General features: G+C 40.3%; 1 protein-coding gene across 2 annotated transcripts in view; it reads right to left on the bottom strand.

Moving 5' to 3' along the window:
* sugct (succinyl-CoA:glutarate-CoA transferase) overlaps positions 1 to 19,846 on the bottom strand; it is an 81,043-nt gene that overhangs the window by 39,958 nt on the left and 21,239 nt on the right. For both annotated transcript variants that reach the window (XR_003746281.1, XM_028967100.1), the window contains exons 9-12: positions 18,605 to 18,700; positions 10,294 to 10,365; positions 9,852 to 9,949; positions 9,055 to 9,157 (exon numbers count right to left, since the gene is read on the bottom strand). Coding sequence is in view for 1 of the 2 variants with exons in the window: in XM_028967100.1 (XP_028822933.1) it covers positions 9,055 to 9,157; positions 9,852 to 9,949; positions 10,294 to 10,365; positions 18,605 to 18,700 (369 nt within the window). In the remaining variant the exon portion in view is untranslated. The remainder of the gene's footprint in view (positions 1 to 9,054; positions 9,158 to 9,851; positions 9,950 to 10,293; positions 10,366 to 18,604; positions 18,701 to 19,846) is intronic.

Below are 19,846 nucleotides of genomic sequence, written 5' to 3'. Positions count from 1 at the left end.
GTATGCTGGATCCCACAGGCCAGATCATGGTTCAATAAAAAAGAAAAAACTTCCTCCACTCAAGCCCCAAAGCCTTTAAAGAGAAAGAGACAATGAGAGAATCAGGAAAAAAGAACAGTCCTTCACCAAAAAGCGATCATGGGTTTGCATGTGCACTTCCAGAGAATGGGTTCACCGCCTTAGTCCACCTCCCCCTCATGGGATGGCCAGACTCTCTGGGGTGACTGAGATGAATGAACATATGAACATCCACCTACACAAAAAAGGCATAAATTATGTCATATCACAATGCATCAGTCCTTGCTTTCAACTTGTCTCTGTAGAGTCAATGCGTTCTCCAGGCACAAGATGAAAATGATAGGCAGTCACTCTCTAAGAGACAAAAACATGAGATGGAATGACCTCTGGTGACTCCTTTTCACAGTCACAGTGATGACTGCAAGGGCTGGGTTAAATCCTCGGTGCCACAATGGGGTTGCTACGTCATAGCATTGACACACTATTTTCATATCAATCATCCAAATTGAGACTTTCTATGGGCCAACAAAGAAGGAGAGAGACTGTCAGTAATAAATGTCTCCCTACAGACCCCTCCCTACTATTATAGCATTTTACATTATAATAAATAACAGGTGGACCTATGCTTAGGAAACAAAACGAGAACAAAATGGGCCTAAGCATGCACACACTATAGAGTGTGAGATGACATTATAAATGTGACATTAATAAATAAAGTAATTATTAGATAATACAAGTAGATCTTATGTTACATTGTATATTATCAGGTATACACAGTTCATTCCTTCAGTGCAGTGTAGTGTAAGTAAAATGTGAAAGGACAAGAGTGAAAGTCTAAACAAGTCAATTCCACAAAAGCTCCATTAGAGTGTGGCTGGAAGAAGGAATTAGGTGTTTCCAAGTTTATTTTAAAGTAAAATTATGTGCCTGCAAGGTACATTTTAAATAAGAGCATCAAGCACGTAAATAGTTTGGACAAGCAAAGAGCAACAGTGATGATTATGTGTCCAAATCAAACTGTGTAAAAATACTGTACAAATATTCTCTGAGGGTTGCTGGGGCATGTAGGATAGAAAAAGATATGGCATTAGGGATTAATGAGTACAAACAAGAACTTGCAAAAGGGAGACGTACAGGGAGGGGTGGGAGATTTCAAACAAATCTAGCTTCATTGGTAAGTCCTATTGGTTTGGTTAAATAATTAAAGTTTTAACATTTATTTTGTAAAATAAAAATATATTAAGATTTTTTTCAATCTAAATTCCATGGCTTCCACTTCATTTGTTTTGAAGATTAAACAATTAACAAACATGAGTGATGACCTTGAAGGAGCACTGAAATGAAAATAATAAAACATCGACAGAATTTTGGAGGTCCACCTGTTGTGAAAAGAAGGAAATATGTGAAGATAGAAAGAAGCGCATTAAATAGAAAGAATGAGCAGAAGGGAAGACTGTTAAAGATAGAGTGATATGGGCAAGAAAAGGTGGCAGCAGAACCGCATGATTCATCTAAATGAAACCAGAGCTTCCAACTATTGCAGCCAGTACCTGTCAAGACCAAAAGAACTAAGGCAAAAGCTTGGACCAATCCACTGAGGCACACATTCCCGAAGACAAGACAAGAAGCTCTGATTCATAAAGCCATCTTTTACTTCTTATGCCAATGTATCAAGCAAAGCAGCAACATCTGAAATCAACCCATCCAGAAATTTCAACCAAATATTTCCTTTGAAAACATATTAGCATAGTTCTTAGCATCTGGAGATTGGCAATGGTCTAGCAAGACTAGACACGTCTTCATTAGTCTTGCTCTATGTTTATGGAGGAATCTGATACTGGTAGATTGGGTCGGTGGAAAAAACAGTGTCAGGTGGAACTTGGACTTGTTTCTTGGGAAAATCCTGTCTGTGTACCAGTTCCACTTCATGCACGGCTTCTCCGAAATCTCCCATAACACCACATTCACACCAGGCTTTCTTGAGAGTGGTTCATGTCCAAAAACAATTTGCAGTCTTACAATATGCAGCGTCCTCAGCAAATACTGTAGTTCAGGGTTTCATGTGCTGAACCTAACAGTGGTTATTAATTAAGAAGTGAAGCTTAGTTGGTGATTATATGAGTAGAAAAATGAGGACAGATGTGCATGGAATGGTCTCAGACCAGCTGCCACACACTCATCTGTGTTCATAACAATCTCGGCGAGACTCAGTGAATAGGTGGGGGATCGAGAGCATTCGTGAGGTGATGCCAAGAATATTGCCAACAATTGTGAGAAAGACTGTGGGTTTCTGTGTCGCTCTCAGTAAGCTCTCCAAAAACATTTACTCAACAAACCCACAAAGAGTCATGGTGAGGTGAAAAATGCATGCAAGGTTAACCCTAATTTTTCTTGTTCTCCCAGACTCTGAATCACAAAAGACTCAAGTAAAAGAAGCTACTGATAATAGGTGAAGTGATGACACTACATTTTCTTTATGTTACACACAGACACATTTACCAATCAGCCGTAACATTGGCACCATTAGCCAATTAAGTGAGAATGCCAATTATAGTTACCTGGCAATGTATGGGACATATAAGAAAGTTAAGCAGGAAAATATGCAAGGACTTCAGTGATTCTGAAACAGACCAAACTGTGGTGACTAAAAAAATGGGTCAAAACTGCAGTTCCTCTGGGACGTTCCATGGCTGCCCACTGCTCACCAAGGGTGATGGGTTAAAAGCAGAGGAGACATTTTGTTGTGTGCACCATGTGCTGTGCTGTGTATCACAGTGTTCAACTGGTTCAGATAGAGAAGTGTCAGAATACACAGTGCACAGAGCATCTGATCCATGGAAGCACTGCCTCACAGCTTACTTAAAAACATACAAGATATGCGGCTGATTGCTTGGTACCAGATTTCACAGCATACCTAAACACTTCAAATGGGTCAAGCAATTGCAAAGAAAATCAGTGTCAAAAGGAACATGCACTACAGGCCAAAGGTTTGGCCGGTAGTTTTCTTTATTTTTATGACCATTTACATTGGTAGATTCTCACTAAAGGCATCAAAACTATGAATGAACATGTGTGGATTTCTGTACTTAACAAAAAGTGGAGACCTGGCCTCCACAGTCACCGGACCTGAACCCAATTGAGATGGTTTGGGGTGAGCTGGACCGCAGAGTGACAGTAAAGGGGCCAACAAGTGCTAAACACCTCTGGGAACTCCTTCAAGACTGTTGGAAAACCATTTCAGGTGACGAACTCTTGAAGCTCATCGAGAGAATGCCAAGAGTCTGCAAGGCAGTAATCAGAGCAAATGGTGGCTATTTTGAAGAAACTACAATATAAAACATGTTTTCAGTTATTTTTTTGTTAAGTACATAACTCCACATGTGTTCATTCATAGTTTTGATGCCTTCAGTAAGAATCTACCAATGTAAATGGTCATGAGAGTAAAGAAAACATATTGAATGAGAAGGTGTGTTCAAAATTTAGGCCTGTACTGTGTTCCTTTCTCTTTTTGCTCTCAGACGATGGGATGCTCTGAGATATTGAAGATCCTCCTGCATATACACATGAAATCAGAACAAGGCTTTCTACTGTGCCGAAATCTGCAGAAGTCACCCGGCCCTGGACATCTGTTCAAGCTCCGCTGAGGGTCCACTGGGCCCGGAAACATCCACTCAGTAGTAAACGTTTGGTTGAAAAGGTCTGCCGTGAGACACCACCAAGGTCAGTAATTATGTGTTATTGTATGCAGCTGGCTAGAACCAAGTCATGATCTCTCATGAGCCAGGAAGCCAAGGGGTCAAAATATTTTTGTCAAAACAAAAATCTAATTGTCAGTAGTGAGCATTTGAAAGGCTACAATCTAAAAAGTAAAAAAAAACAGGCCCTTTTGAAAATGTGCTTCATGTTGGTTTTCCTGGCCTACTTTTAGTAGCCAAATACAGAAGACATATGTCCTGCATTTAAGAAATCTGATCTTAAGACAACCATCCGGCTGTACAAAATGCAGAGTTCAATCAGATCAATAATCGTTATACCTTTTGTACTGTACTTACTTAAATACTGTACAAAAAAGCAGCTTGAATCTCAACATCAAAAACTTAAATCCTGAAGCAATTTGTTTTGTCCCTTCTTTATTCCTTTTCCGTGAGAAAAGCTCACATTTATCTATAAGCACATCTGGTAGCCATTTTGTCCAAGTCAGACATCTGGACCTGGCACCTGATGCAGCCGGCCGGGTGCATTGGAAACATCCAGTATTAATATTAATATCTCACCCGAAAAAATCCAGGTGCACTGCTTTGATGGCGAGATAGTCAATAAACTGCTGCTAAGCAAAACTGTCTTGCCGAAGATAAAGGAGAAGTAGCCAGAAGATGAGAACTTGCATATACACACACACACACACACACAAACACACACAAACACACACACACCCTCAGCCATGAACCCAAAATGAAACACTGCCTGTCCCGTGTTTGATTTATTGTGAAGATGAGTAAACACCGTGATGCTGGGTGCATGCAGAATGCTGGGGATGGCTGGATGTCTTTATGAAAGTTGTCATTGGTATTGAATGCAAATTATGAGATTTGATTACTCTAATTGCTCTGTACTGGTCCTCCAGGAGAATAATATATCTGAAAAAAATGAGGGTGACTCCGTGAGAGTTACAAAACAAAATTGCCTCTTAGATGACTTTTCACTTTTGGCTTGACCACAAAACATGAAACATTTTGATGGATCAAACGCTAAAAACACAGCAAATGTGTTTTCAACTGGAAAAAGAAATGACAGATCTCTCTTGGAAGAATGAAAGATTATCATGCTGTGATGTTGTTACGGGACCCTTAGATCAGTGTGCCCACTTATGAAGGACAGCTGGAAGGTGACTGGACATACACGATGAAGGATGTGACAGGAGGGTAGACTATGTCAGTGGAGTGATTGAAACAATTGTTGGTAAATGCCTTCAGAGCCACGTGAAGACTACGGGAGGTCTTCCGTCAGGATGGACACCGAAGGGATGCAGCTGGCTATCAGAAGAATGACTTACGGCTTTGTAAGAGAGGACAGAAATGAAAGAAAGTCAGAATTGCTAAAATTGTCATTGGAGCACCCTCTTGTGCATCCTGGTGGCAGTGCGACAAACAAAACCGTTTAAAATTAAGCATTTAAAATTGTAACATCAAAATCACTTAGAACGCGATGACAAGCTATAGGAGTAGCCTGTCTGAAGACGTATAATTGTCACAGTTCTGCCCCCTCACTGTCACTGGCTGAGAAGAATTCTTTTAATCTATAATACCGTGAAATTTCATTTTCAAAAATCACATTTTGTGCCCTTAAACCTTATAATGGGAGTTTTTTTTTTTTTTTTTTTTAGTAATTTTTGCAATTTCGATTTTATCACCTCCGTTATGCATACAAACATGTATAGTATTAAAAAGTAGTTCAGCAGAAAATAATTTATTTCAATTATTTTCAGCAGAAAATAATTTAATTAGCTGTAAAATAGAATATTATTTCATGTGTTGTGTTGGAGAAAAAAGAAAAACGGACACCCATTGTATGTACCAATAAAACTTGACAAACCATTTTATAAATAATTATGAATATATTATGAAAATTGAAAACATAAAAAATATATATGATGAAGGTGACTTCTTGAGTATGGAGTTGACAGCCAAATAACAGACATCTACGAAAACTAAATCACTACTAAACTACTTTGAGTGCAAAAACTTTAAACTTTTACCCTTTTTTTCCCCCTGTAAGATGGAAAAATTCATTTAAAAAATTAAGGTTTCTAAATAATGAGTGTTCCCAAGAATCTCACTACATTTAATAATTTATTTATTTTAAATATTATTTGGAGTTGTATTAAGATTTTGCTTCAGCTTGGTCAGCTTCATGGTGTCAATCCCAACTATTGAAAACTATTTTAAATTATTAAAAAAAATTATCATGAACAAAATGCAATAACAAACTCTTTGTTGGTTTATGGCAACCATGCATGTGATCACATCATACTAGTGTCAATATGCAGTGGTATAATACTCCACTTTATCTATTATAGTTTACTTGTTATGTTCAATAACTAAAGAAACTAAAATGATTTCATCCTTGACATTCGCCTTGGCATCTACGGCTTCGACATCTATGACTCCATTCTCTACCTCTTTTCATTTCCGTCTATCCGTGTTTCTGTTACAACGTACTCTTCAATTCGCCTCACAGAGACAGATAATTTCCTACCCCTGGGCCTCAAATCTCAGGCTGATGTCTCTCGTCAGCAGGGAAACTCTATGGTGTGTGGAGGAAGTGAAATGTAATAACTTGATCGTGGCACTCAAGACAAATACCGACTGCTGCACGTAGCCCAGTCCCTCATTCGCAGTTGGCGTCATTCCTTCTGTGTGTGACGCAGGTGTGCTGCCGCAGTGGTGCATGCATGCGTCTCCGCACGTGCTGACCGGCAGCGATGTGTTTGTGCGTCAGCCCTTGGCCCCGACCCATGTTTTGACAGGCGGCGTGTGGGCGTCATACAGAACAACGTTGATAATTGCACAGATGCTAATGTGCAGGAAGTGGTGTCAGAGGCTAATCGATGGACTGTCAATTTAACGACCATTTTATTGGGCTGATGCATGAATTACCACGAGAAAACAAAACACTCAAGCCCCCCTCATGCCAGATCCTGCGGCAAGGATTACCATGTAGCCACCTCAATTACTGTCAACATTTTTAATAAAGAAGAGAGATACGTTTGATTAAAACAAACAGAAGCATGGCTTAGAACATGAACAGGGTTTGACATGAACTTGCTATAACAGATTTCATCTTCCCATTGGTAACAACGTGAACATTTGATCATTTAGAATCTTACTGTATCGGAAACTTTCATATTATTAATTGCAAGATTATTCCATCATGAACAGACATACAAAGCACTCCTACTGTGGTGACTTGTTTAATAATTAACAATCTCTTATCTGATCTGTTCATTCAGCTGATGATCTTATTTGGAAGAAATTTTCGTATAATTATGTGCTGAATAAAAAGATTGCTGCTCATAGTTTCAGCTGAAAATGACATGTCCGTGGAATGTGTGAAAAACAAGATTTCCCCTTAAAATGCTCCACTGTTTAACTATAATTAAGTCTAATAATTTTGAACCAAGTCACACAGTTACATCATGGTAAAGGCCTTCAGAACATCACGTTCTAATATAACAATCTACAATTATGGTTATGAGACATTTAAAACCATCAGACTCAGATTTTGCATGAACAGATGGTTTTTGGTCTTGTTTAGGGCACATTAAACCAAATTCCAAAATATTTTATCTATCCAAAAGCATACATACCTGTCACTGACAGCACACGCTAGGCCATTTTCGAGCTGCACAGAAGTGCAATTTGAACAAAAATGAATGAAATATGTAAAAGTTTTTTTTACATATAATTGCATATTACTGAAATTGTGTATTACTGGAACAATATTAGTAAGATTAACAATTGATTTTTCACACCATGTACACAGATTGTATCCAATTTAAGTGAATGAATAAATGTGCTAGACTACAATAGATACACAGAGATTAAACATCCAACTTTCTCTTGCTTCTTGGTGCATCTCATGTATGCCAAAACACACACAAAAGCACTGCCGAAACTATTTGTGACTACTTAACAAAATTAAATGGAAATACGAACAATTACAGCCTTATAAAGTATAATACATAATACACACTATGTACTAGGGTTGTAAAAAAAACATTTCTCAGATGCTAATCAAATTCGCTACCAATTTACAAAAATGTTCAACAGGCATTGCAGCGGACAGCCCCTCCCCCTACCTGGTGGACCCAATAAGAGACACTTTAAACATAATTCTGCAGCACCAAGCTTGCTAGAAAATGTAAAGAGTAAGAGAACGGTCTAAATTTTTATAATTTTGGTCGGGCTCTGGTTGGCTCGTGCGGTAAATAAGGATCTTCCATATTATTCCACAAACAATTTTTAACACATTCAAAGTTTAGTCTCCTCCTTTCTTCCTCTGTTCTGCTTTTTTTTTTATTTGCTCATACTACTAACTGTTCAAGGCTGACATCACAATCGTGATCTGTTACAGTCATCGCAGGATTATCACCAAACCACATACGCAGACAGTTTATCAGCACTTTTATTCAAGAACTCTGATAGTTGAACTAGTGAATCTGAACCAGTGACACCAAAATATCTACCTTTCTAGACATAAGTGATCTAAAAAAATCAATTAAAGCCAATCATACTGGAAAAAATACTTCCCGTCTACCACAGAAAAAAAATTTGATTTGACAGGGCTTCAGTGTCTTCTGGGTGCTTTGTACATGTTGTTGTTTTTGGTCCCAAAAATGCTCTATATGTTCATCTTATGATCCTAGATATTCCATTATGGGGTGACTTGGGTTGTTCATACATTCTTTGAAACCGAAGAGTTAATGTGACATTCAACCGCAAATGGAGAATATGTTCTACTGAGTGTCTCCTTGGAAAGTGGTGGATGTGTTTCTAATGTGCTGTTGTGAAAACTGGGACAAAATTTGTTTACAGTTTTTTTCTCCATTATTTTGTGTCTGAAAATGTTTTACTGTTTTTTTTATTGTTATTTTTATTGTCCTTCATGCCCGCTTGAGAAGATCAGTATTTCTTCAGGAATGTCTTAGCAACCCTTTTGGTTGAGCGAGAGCCAATTTTGCTTTCCATGGTGGCTGCATGTGTTTGGAGTTAGTGACATTTGAAATGCCTGCATCTTTTTGGTCACCATAAAGGGGTTCAAAATTGTGAATGTGAAAAATTGTAGCCCCGCGGGACTCAAGACCATAATTCTGTATTTCTAAGAAGTAGCTACTTCTTAGAAACCAGAGGAGGAACGTGAACCTCCCCCTGTCTGGTCAGTGTCCCACAGCGGATAACTCAAGCTCTGAGGAACTAATCAAATTAACAGACACTAGAGCTGCACTCAGTGAGGGTGTGAGGGATAATTAGGACAGACCTGGGTGTCCGTGAACACCTCCTGGATGCTGTTGATTGGGCCACAGGGGACACCGGTCCCCTCAAACTTCCTGAGCCACTCGCACGTGGGTTCCTCTAAAAACCTGTGGAACAAGAGATTGTTAAAATTACAGCCGTATAAAGTATATTGCGTTATACACACTATGTACTAGGGTTAAAAAAAAAAGCCTTTTCAGATACTAATCAATACTATCATACCAATACCAATACTATTGGATACCAGTTTACAAAAATTTTCAACAGGCATTACAGCGGACAGCATTGCAGCGGAGGACCCAATTATAGACACTTTCAACATAATTCTGCAGCACCAAGCTTGCTAGAAAATGTAAAGAGAAAGAGCATGGTCTGGCACTATTTCAGTTCAGTTTCAATTTTTATCATTTTTTCGTCGGTTCATTTGATTTGAAAATTCTGATTTGCTCGAGCCTAACTTTTCAGACCCAATTACAGCTCTAATTGCTCAACGCACATACATTTTTCATTCACTACGGCTATGTGTGTTTGTGTGTGTGTGTGTTCTGACTTTTTTTATATTCTAAAATTAGTCTTTATTTATAAAAAAAATATATGAAAAAGTTCCTGTGTTTGTTGTTTCTCCCCCTGTTGTATCGAGCATCGAGTACCATCCTTAGTATCGGTAACAAGTTTCAGTATTGTGTCAAGCCTATTTTGTACAAAAGCAATGTGAAAAACACTGATGTAAATGTAACCTTTTGGGGCGGTGAAGACGTTTTTGACTCTCCAATCTCAGGATCAAAATGATGGGAGACTCACCTCTCAGAAAGGAGCTGTAGCAGCTCCGTCCTGTGCTGCACACGCAGGGTGTTGCTCCTAAATTTAGGATCACTGACCAAATGGCTGAGTTTCAGGACCTAATTGACGAAAGAACAGATTTAATTGACAGTAATTGACATTGTAGACCACTTATAACACCTATTCACATTAGATATCATTATAAAGTTATTTCATGATGTCATCAACCATCCATAAAAATGTATCAATTTCTGGGTACCAGAAATGGCTTTATGGTCAATATGATGGACATGGTCAATTCTATTTTTTTTTTTATTCCTTTATATGACCAACAAACTACAAAAGTTTGTAATGTAGAGCTGTACATTCAGTATTTATTGTACATTAACTGCATTTTTTAATATAATAATTAAATGAGTGCAGACTTTAACATTACACACGTATTACTCTAATCACTGCTTACATTGCAGACTTTCACGAACTGATGATTGTTTGCAGCAGCGATGATTATGTATCCATCCTTCGTCTTAAATCCCTAAAAATTTCAAAAGAAGAATTAATACTAAATGACTGATGCATCTTTAAATTAAGCATTTAGTTATGTTTCTGTCATCATCTTGTAGTATTTTCATAAATCACTCACAGACTAAACGTCACAAGAGAAAAGTTTTATTGGGCCTCATATTTGCTAACTATTTATGTTTCCTGGTGTGATGTTATAATCAGGACTCACTTGCTGACAGACAGGCGCAGCCCAGACATACACCACCGCTAATTCCTGCAGACCTCAGTCTCCACTCCACTCTTAATAAATGGGCTGGAGCCAGACAGGCAGAGACAGAACGCTTGTTCTGGAGTTTCTCATGGAAAGGCACCCGGGGTCGCGATCCCTAGGTGGCAAGGGTTCACCAGTCACAGAAAATCCCCCAACATAAAGGGAGACTGTGGGGTGGAATGCCGTGTTGGGGAGCGCTGGCAGGCAACATAGCCAAAAGGAATAGTGCCACACGGCCACCTATCCATCAGGAGTCACCTGTCATGGATCTGCATTTGCCATCTCAGTGGGGTGGGGTCAACCCAACACAGACATGTCAATCGACCGCCACAGACCTCTCAGCAAGGGCAAAATCAAGATGTCTCATTTTGGCTGCAGTGATTCACTTTCAAACAAAGCCAGCATTCACAAGGACTCCCCTAGTGGCTCCCCGGCTTGTGTGTGTTTGTGTGTGTGAGGGCGGGTGCAAGTAGGGGTTACAGTAGTTCCACCATGAGCAACACAAAGGGTTGAGTGGGGAACAAAGTGCACAGACAGTGGCTAATGAGACACTGTTTTGACAAAATTTAGCCCATCAGATCAAATGGTTTTAAATGACGGAGATCAAGCACGGGACAACAAGCCTGGCAGCCAAAGAACCTTAGCCAAGTGGACACACACGTGCATACACACACACATGCAAACAAAACACTTCTCTTCAGAAACCCTCCATCCAAAGAGATGTGTGTCTGCAGTCTAAGGTTTATGAACCAAATACTGTTATCCATATCCTTCCCTCAATACAGAAATGACAAATTAAAGTAAAGTGAAGTGATTGTCACATGTGATACACAGCAGCACAGCACACGGTGCACACAGTGAAATTTGTCCTCTGCATTTAACCCATCACCCTGAGTGAGCAGTGGGCAGCCATGACCGGCGCCCGGGGAGCAGTGTGTGGGGACGGTGCTTTGCTCAGTGGCACCTCAGTGGTACCTTGGCGGATCGGGATTCGAACCGGCAACCTTCTGATTACGGGGCCGCTTCCTTAACCGCTAGGCCACCACTGCCCCTTAAATTATACACAGACCATGTGACCTAATGAATTAGGCATCTGATTTTGGATCAGAGGGTTGATGGTTCAAGTCCCTTTGTGGTTGACTGTGTACAGTAATCAACAATACTTCCTCTGGCTTTGCACTGAAAAGGTGCCACTGGGGTCCCCTTGAGCAAGGTACTTTCCCCACACACTAAGACTGATTTCATTGTGTACACCATGTGCTGTGCATCACAATGATGATGCCTTCTTCATAGTGCATCCTGGTTCCATGTCTTCCCAAGGAAAACAATGCACATGGCCATTCTCCTGATCAAAAAGGTCGGACCAGACTTCCTTCTTCAGTTTCTGCATGGTCCAGTTCTGATGCTCATGTATATTTACATTTATGGAATTTGGCAGACGCCCTTTTCCAGAGCGACGTATAGCGTGCTTTCATGTTACCATCAATGAAGTAATCAGTTCTGGTTCATTAGGACTCAAACCATGAATCCAATTATTTCATTTACTCTGTTGTAGTTTTTTTGCTAAGTCAGACTACAAGAAAGTTACAAGTTAGTTAAGTATTTTCTAAATAGGAAGATCTTAAGCTGCCATTTGAAAATACTCAGCAACTGTGCTGTTCTGACCTCCACAAATTTGTAGGCCAGCATCAGTATTTTGAATCTGATGCGGGCAGCTACTGGGAGCCAGTGGAGGGAGCGTAGCAGTGGGGTGGTGTGGGAGAATTTGGGAAGGTTGAAAACCAGTCATGCTGTTACATGCTCTATACCTACTGGAAGGGAGTTACAGTAATCCAGTTGTGAGATTACTAGGGACTGAACAAGTATCTGGGTGGCCCGTGTTGATAGATGAGGGCAGATCCGTCTGATATTTGTAGAGAAGGAATCAACATGAGCAGATTGGTGATGTGAGTCGAGAAGGAGAGTTGGTTGTCTATAGTTACTCCAAGGTTGTGTGCAGTTGAAGAAGGAGAGATCTGAGCGTTGTTAATGTATATAGCAAGATCTTGATGAGGTGAAGAATCTGCTGAAATTAGTATTTGTTCGGTTTTGGTGGGATTGAGTTTTAGATGGGCTGACATCCAAGCTTTAACCACCCAGTAAAACTGGGGTCTTTCTCCCATTCATAAGGTGCAGTGGTGGCCTAGCGGTTAAGGAAGCGGCCCCGTAATCAGGAGGTTGCCGGTTCAAATCCCGATCCGCCAAGGTGCCACTGAGGTGCCACTGACCAAAGCACCGTCCCCACACTCTGCTCCCCGGGCACCTGTCATGGCTGCCCACTGCACACTCAGGGTGATGGGATAAACGTAGAGGACAAATTTCACTGTGTGAACCGTGTGCTGTGCTGCTGTGTATCACATGTGACAATCACTTCACTTTCACTTCATTTCTGTAAGTCTGATGCAATGTTGCATATGCTGACTTTTTGCATCTTCCGTAGCTGCAACTACACCATGCAAACCATGCAAACTACTCATAATTGTTTGCTTTGTGCATCATCGCATGTTACATAACTAACATCACCTGAAATCCTGGCTGCTTAATATAATTTAAAACTAGCTAAGATATTATTGATTCTCTGTCATAGCCTGATTCCCTCTGCTGCAGTCCGCACTGACAGGAAGTGGATACATGATCTGAGAGCAGTCATGGTACGCTCACATGAGAATTTTTAACTGTAAATCACCAAATGGCTGTGGAAATGATTATACACCCGTTTTTCTGCCATAGGCACATTTGATAAATGAAGCCCATTGTGATCATGAGTAGGGTGGTAGTAGCCTAGTGGGTAACACACTCGTCTATGAACCAGAAGACAACAAATTCAAACTCCACTTACTACCATTGTGTCCCTGAGGAAGACACTTGAACCTGAGTGTCTACAGGGGGGACTGTCCCTGTAACTACTGATTGTTTCATATATGTTGACTGCTATACGTTTCCACCATTTATTTTAATTTATTAAAAACATAACTTTTTGATCTTGTGATTTTAGAACAGCTGAAAGTTATTAAAGAAGAAATTGTGTAACATGACTGTTCATGTCACGACTACGGACTTACGGGGAAAGGAAGCGCAGAGGTCTGACATACTGGGAAGGGGTTTTTATTATAACAATAAACTCAAAGAAACAATGGCGTGGTGGCCGAAAACAGTTTAACGTAAATAAAGAACTGAAACAAACCCGTAGGCGTGTGGCGATTGCCAGAACTCAAATCACAAACATACACACGGTTGCCAAATGAAGTTCACGAAAATTCCGGAGACCTGGAAGGGGCGGAAACATCCGGCATTTAAGCACTGTCAGGATTGGCCACCGGTGTTGAGCACAGCTGCAGTCAATCCTGACAGTTCACCTGATGTCTAATATACTCCCTTCAAATAGTTCATTTAGGCTTGTCCTCATTTTAATAGAAAACAATTGTTTTGTTTATAAACATTAGGTTGATTAAATTGATTTTAAAAAATAGCCTCTATACATTTCTAACTTTGTGCCAGCGACTTATTCTTATTCATTTTTGTAAAATTTTCTTTTCAAATGTATTGCATTTATATGAACCAACATCTCCATCAGATGGTATGCTATTATATTACTTTACAATAAGCAGACACTTTCTATCCAGTTATTTGCTGACAAGGACTAAAAATTATGCTTAGAATCTGCCTTAATGGTGATTGGTTGTTTTTTCCATCATCTGAGAATGGCAAACCAGAATAGTCTACAAGCCTATAGAGTTCAGGTAGGGGGTACAGACCAGGAAGTTACGAGCATCAGTGACTTTAATTTGATTCTAGCCATGGGTAGTCAGTGTTTGTCAATGGACAAGTGGGGTGTAATCGCTGATGTGTTTGGTTACTTATATATAGTTTAAATCTCATTTCATTGTTCTCAGCAGCAGGCAAAGGAGAAGCCCACCAAAAAAAAAAAACAGTCGTCTAGAGACAGATCTCCAGTTATCCTAATTGTTGGAGTAAATCATGTATTGGAATGTAGTCTATCAATCTGAAAAAAGTGAACATACAGAATAAATACTAGAATGTTCACACCAATCTCACCAGTTACTGCCAATCCATGTAAAACTAGCCCTCCAAGCTCCACTTGTTGTCCACTTTTTTTGAGCCACAGAGTAAAAATCTTTTTCTATTCTATTCATGCTGTGCCAAGGAGATTCTTTGGTCAAAGAATAACAATTAGAGAAGCATTAATGAGCTCTGATCGGCTCATAATCAAATCAGTAAGGGGTCAGCCTCTGTTTGAAATCAAATAAAAATCAAACAAAGCGCAAAGGACTTTGACTGGCTAAGGAAAAACAGCAATAGAGACTAGAATTTTCATTTATTATCCTTACAGTACTGTTATCAGTACTCTCATTGGTTAACGCTCAGTCCTGCAGGGCCTGTAGTCTGCAACTGAGGTGCTGGTATTGATTGTTGGCTGTTTAGGGGTTATCAGAAGTTGGAGACATATATATATATATATATGCATGGTGTGTTAAGGGCTTCCTGCATCAACTGACATTCCCGCTTTTCCCTTTCATGAATCCTCGGAGGAGAGTCAGAGTGGCTTTCTGGCACTCTGCTCTGCAAATTCACTTTCATTCCTGTTGCAGCTATGGTTCCCAGTATGGGAAATAATGTGGGACAGACCTGCGGTAGAGACCACAGGATAAAAGCTGCTGAGAATCCCCAGCTCTGTCTCTCGGGTGCATAGCACACAGCTTGAGATAAAAGGCACTGTTTTTATTTGCACACATATTTCAGTCTTCCCTTTGTAATCAAATAATAGACGTCTGCAAGTGTGACACGGTGAAACTAGCATTTGTTCAGTATGTGTTTCACATTTTAACATCATATCGCTTCTCACATGTGTTTCGTGTCATGTTCGCAGAGAGCCCAAATCTATTGATGGATATTGCAAGGCGCTGCATGTTCTTCCCGCAGGGTGAAAACCTGCTGTACATGTAAGGAAGTAACAACTGTCTCAATGAAGCAATAAAAACTCTGCATTCGTTTAGTCATTGATGTGGATTGGCAACATGGAAACAATGTTGATTACACGTCTTCTGGGCCACAGGGAAGCGACTTTGGGTCAAAAAACAAGCAAGTGCTGTCCAGGATGAGGAGACTCCTGAGAGGGCTCTTCCGGAGAAGGATGGCTGGAACACCATCCAACAGGCTCATGCTTTAGCGCATGCAGACACGCATCATCTCTCAGTCATGTCTGTCTTGCGTGAATACCGTGTAATGAAGCTCGTTCTGAGAGCAAAAACTTTACTCCATCAGATGAACTGCGAGTTGACAGATGGAAAAATTCATTCATGCGCATTCAGGTCCATTTATGGCATGACAGCAAATTTCCATTCATTTTCCCACTCATGCTCTTGGAGGATTACACATCTGTGAATCTGCATGACACACAAATAAAGAAGCTTTTGCAGTGAGCAGGCAGGACCTGACCTCTAGTGCCCAGACACTGCAGAACTGTTAAGAATAGGACATTTTTCAGTATATATAGATGTAAATTTTAATGTTTAATATTAAAGTATAGATTTATCTAAACCATTTACCATTGCAGAAAGAGACAAAAAGAAAGTCTTCAAAACTATTGTCCAATTGTTCTCTTAATATTATTCTCCATATGTAGACATTATGACCACCTGTAGCTGTGAAAACAGCTCCAACCCACTGAGGCATGGGCTCCACTAGACCTCTGAAGGTTTGCTGTGGTATCTGGTACAAAGCTTTTAGAAGTCCTATAATGGAGGTGATGCATCCCACCATGGGAGCAGCCAAAGGCTGCTTGTTTTGTTTATGAGTATTATACATTTTTAAGGCCAAGATAGTGTGTGTCTGTGGCCTAATCTCCAAGATCATTAGTTAAATTTTACTCATTATATTCATAAATTAGGTCTAACCATGTAATTTGACAGTTTACTACAAACAGTATTATTATGACTTATGATGAGTACAGTTTTATGTCATCATTAAAAGAGTATTGCCCAAAAGACACGCTATTTTGGAATATTGAACAGTCTAACAACACTGACACAGGAGTAGCATGACCAGTCAGACATCAGGAAAATACTACACCTGACTTTAAAAGTGCTCGGGTTCCACACAATTTTGACCTGGCATTGTGGCCAGCTCAAACAAAGCCGGCCAGACAGCACTGCTTCTGCTGTAATTCTGTCAGACTCGGCTCACCCCAATGCTCTCTGTTATTTGTGCAGCAGAGATCCAAGCGAAGTCCCATGGCCAAGGTCAGTGTTCAGACACAGGCCCAAGAGAAGAGGCAGGGGTGTGGTGGTGGTGGTGGAAAACACACTGCAGTGGTATGTCATAATGAATTAGAGTCTTGGGTTATCGGTCTCATAACAGGTTTACGAGGGATGGGGATTTTTTTTTAAATTCATGATTCTGAAGAAACGTTTGTGAATGGTATGCACTTGTTTAGCAATAAATTGCACTTTTATGGCAGATAAGGCAAATACTCTATTGTGTTCCATTCAATGAATTCAAGAGAAGCTTAAGTATAGCTGTAACAGTCAGGCCATTTGGTCTTCCCACAAATATGAGAGCTATTGGGACCCATCCCTCAAAACCGTTGAGGTAATTAAACCAAGTCTGACTCTAGTTGGCAGTAAATCTTCACTTTAACCACTACACTCAGACATGCACGCTCTCACTGAATGCTGCCAGGCAGAGGTGTGCGCTGAGAGACAATTACCAGCCTGTCACCACCCACAGGGAGGCGGGGGGTACCGAAGACGATGTCTCTTTCCACTGCTTCCCTCACAGCTCCCCACCCTTATCCCTGCTCCAGTCGTAAATAAAGGCAGGAGGAATTGTTCCTGTGAACTCACGCTGCGCACAGCTGTTTAAAACGCAGACACAAATACATACAGTACAGGCCAAAAGTTTGGACACACCTTCTCATTCAGTGTGTTTTCTTTATTTTCATGACCATTTACATTGGTAGATTTTCACTGAAGGCATCAAAACTATGAATGAACACATGTGGAGTTATGTACTTAACAAAAAGTGGAGACCTGGCCTCCACAGACACCGGACCTGAACACAATCGAAATGGTTGTGGGTGAGCTGGACCGCAGAGTGAAGGCAAAGGTGCCAACAAGTGCTATACACCTCTGGGAACTCCTTCAAAACCATTTCGAAAGTGAAGTGATTGTCACATGTGATAAACAGCAGCACAGCACACGGTGCACACAGTGAAATTTGTCCTCTGTATTTAACCCATCACCCTGATGGGAACAGTGGGCAGTCATGAGAGGCGCCCGGGGAGCAGTATGTGGGGACGGTGCTTTGCTCAGTGGCACCTTGGCGGATCGGGATTCAAACCAGCAACCTTCTGATTACGGGGCCGCTTCCTTAACCGCTAGGCCACCACTGCCCCCATTTCAGGTGACGACCTCTTGAAGCTCATCGAGAGAATGCCAAAAGCGTACAAAGCAGTAATCAGAGCAAAGGGTGGCTATTCTAAAGAAACTAGAAAATAAAACATGTTTTCAGTTATTTCACCTTTTTGTTAAGTAAATAACTCCACATGTGTTCGTTCATAGTTTTGATGCCTTCAGTGAGAATCTATCAATGTAAATGGTTATGAAAATAAAGAAAACAAACTTTTGGCCTGTAATGTACATGCATGTACATGAATACGCAACTACCCACAGTCATAGGAACAGGTCACAGCGACAGATACGCACTCCATCCAGCATTTTGTCAGCCACTTCACTTAAATAAAAAGAAGGGTCTCGGTCACCCGGCCTCTGAGGGCCTCAGAATGACGACCGTGTGAAGAGGGACTTAGTTAAAGAAGGAGAATGGGCACAAGATTGTAATAAATAAGACTGCAACTGAGGTTACCTTCTGCTGAGCAAATCAGTCTAAAAAATCCTGTGAATGAAAAACACTGAACAGAATCTAATAAAAAAATTTGTACCTGATAAGGAACAATGCTCTCGTGGGCCGTCCCCCAACGTCTGGCCTCTTTCTTGGCATTGAGGTAGTTTGCAGCAATGTGTGTGAGACAAGCCACCTAAGAGAAGCAACCCACAGAAGCAGACAGAGAGCAAGAGAGAGCGAGGGGGGGGGGCAAAGTGAGAGAAAATATTTAATTCTCAGACCTGTCACTGAACCCATTACCTCCAACTGTTCACTGGGTCCAGTTAAGGTTTACAGGCCTGACACTGCATTTAAACACAATCACAGCAAGCAGACATCCCACACCCTCAAATCCCCTCCTGACCACCACATCATATTTTCACACACACACACACACACACACACACACACACACACACACACACATGATGTTTTCATATCATTCTCAGAACTGAGACCAGGGTGGTGAAAGCTTCTTGAATATGTGTGTATGTATGCATTTGTATGAATTCACACAGTTTTACAGTTTTAAAGCAAATGGAAAAAATAAGTATTTTTGGTATTCCACCAAAATTCTGTCTAAATTGAAAATGGTCTGGGATGAAAGTGACAAACAATTTTGTGACTGCACAAAAATATGTATCTAAAACAAGCCAAGCGATAAATTATATGTGGGGAGGGGTCTGTCCTTCGGTAATGATTCCTCCGAAGAGAATCTGGAACAGAGACCTGAGCAGCAACATGCATCATGGGACATAAAAGACTGATTTTACTACCAGAGGCGAATTCAGATCTGCCAGAGGGCCACATGTCTAACCTATGGTACTAAAATTTGTATTTTAATTTGAGTTTATGGTAATTTACAAATGTCATAGTTTTTTATTTGGAAAAACCCTGAAATTAGCTTGAAAGAAAAATATTACACAATTAATGAAAAAGTATTGTCAAACTGACAATTAATGATGCACCAGATACTTAACTAATGCAAAAGAAGGACAGTTTTATTGCTTCGTTAAATCAGTGCAACTGTTTTTAACCAACATGTCCAGCTACCATAAGTCATTTACAACATGGAAAATGTCTGGAAATATGACCTATGACCATAAACCTTTGAATAACTGTCTTTTAATTTTTCTTAAATGTTAAGTTGTAATATATAAATACATATAAAAAAATCATAATGATTCCATGCCAGGAAGTTTTGCTTTTAATTTTTCTTCGGGAGATCAAAGTGTAATTGCAATGATTTAACACGAGTTGAGGGAAAAGGAGGGTCTGTGCCCAGTGGGCCTGACGAGAG

Source organism: Denticeps clupeoides, chromosome 2 (assembly GCF_900700375.1).
Source record: "Denticeps clupeoides chromosome 2, fDenClu1.1, whole genome shotgun sequence".
Classification (NCBI taxonomy): domain Eukaryota; kingdom Metazoa; phylum Chordata; class Actinopteri; order Clupeiformes; family Denticipitidae; genus Denticeps; species Denticeps clupeoides.
This window is presented reverse-complemented; position numbering and strand designations above follow the sequence as displayed.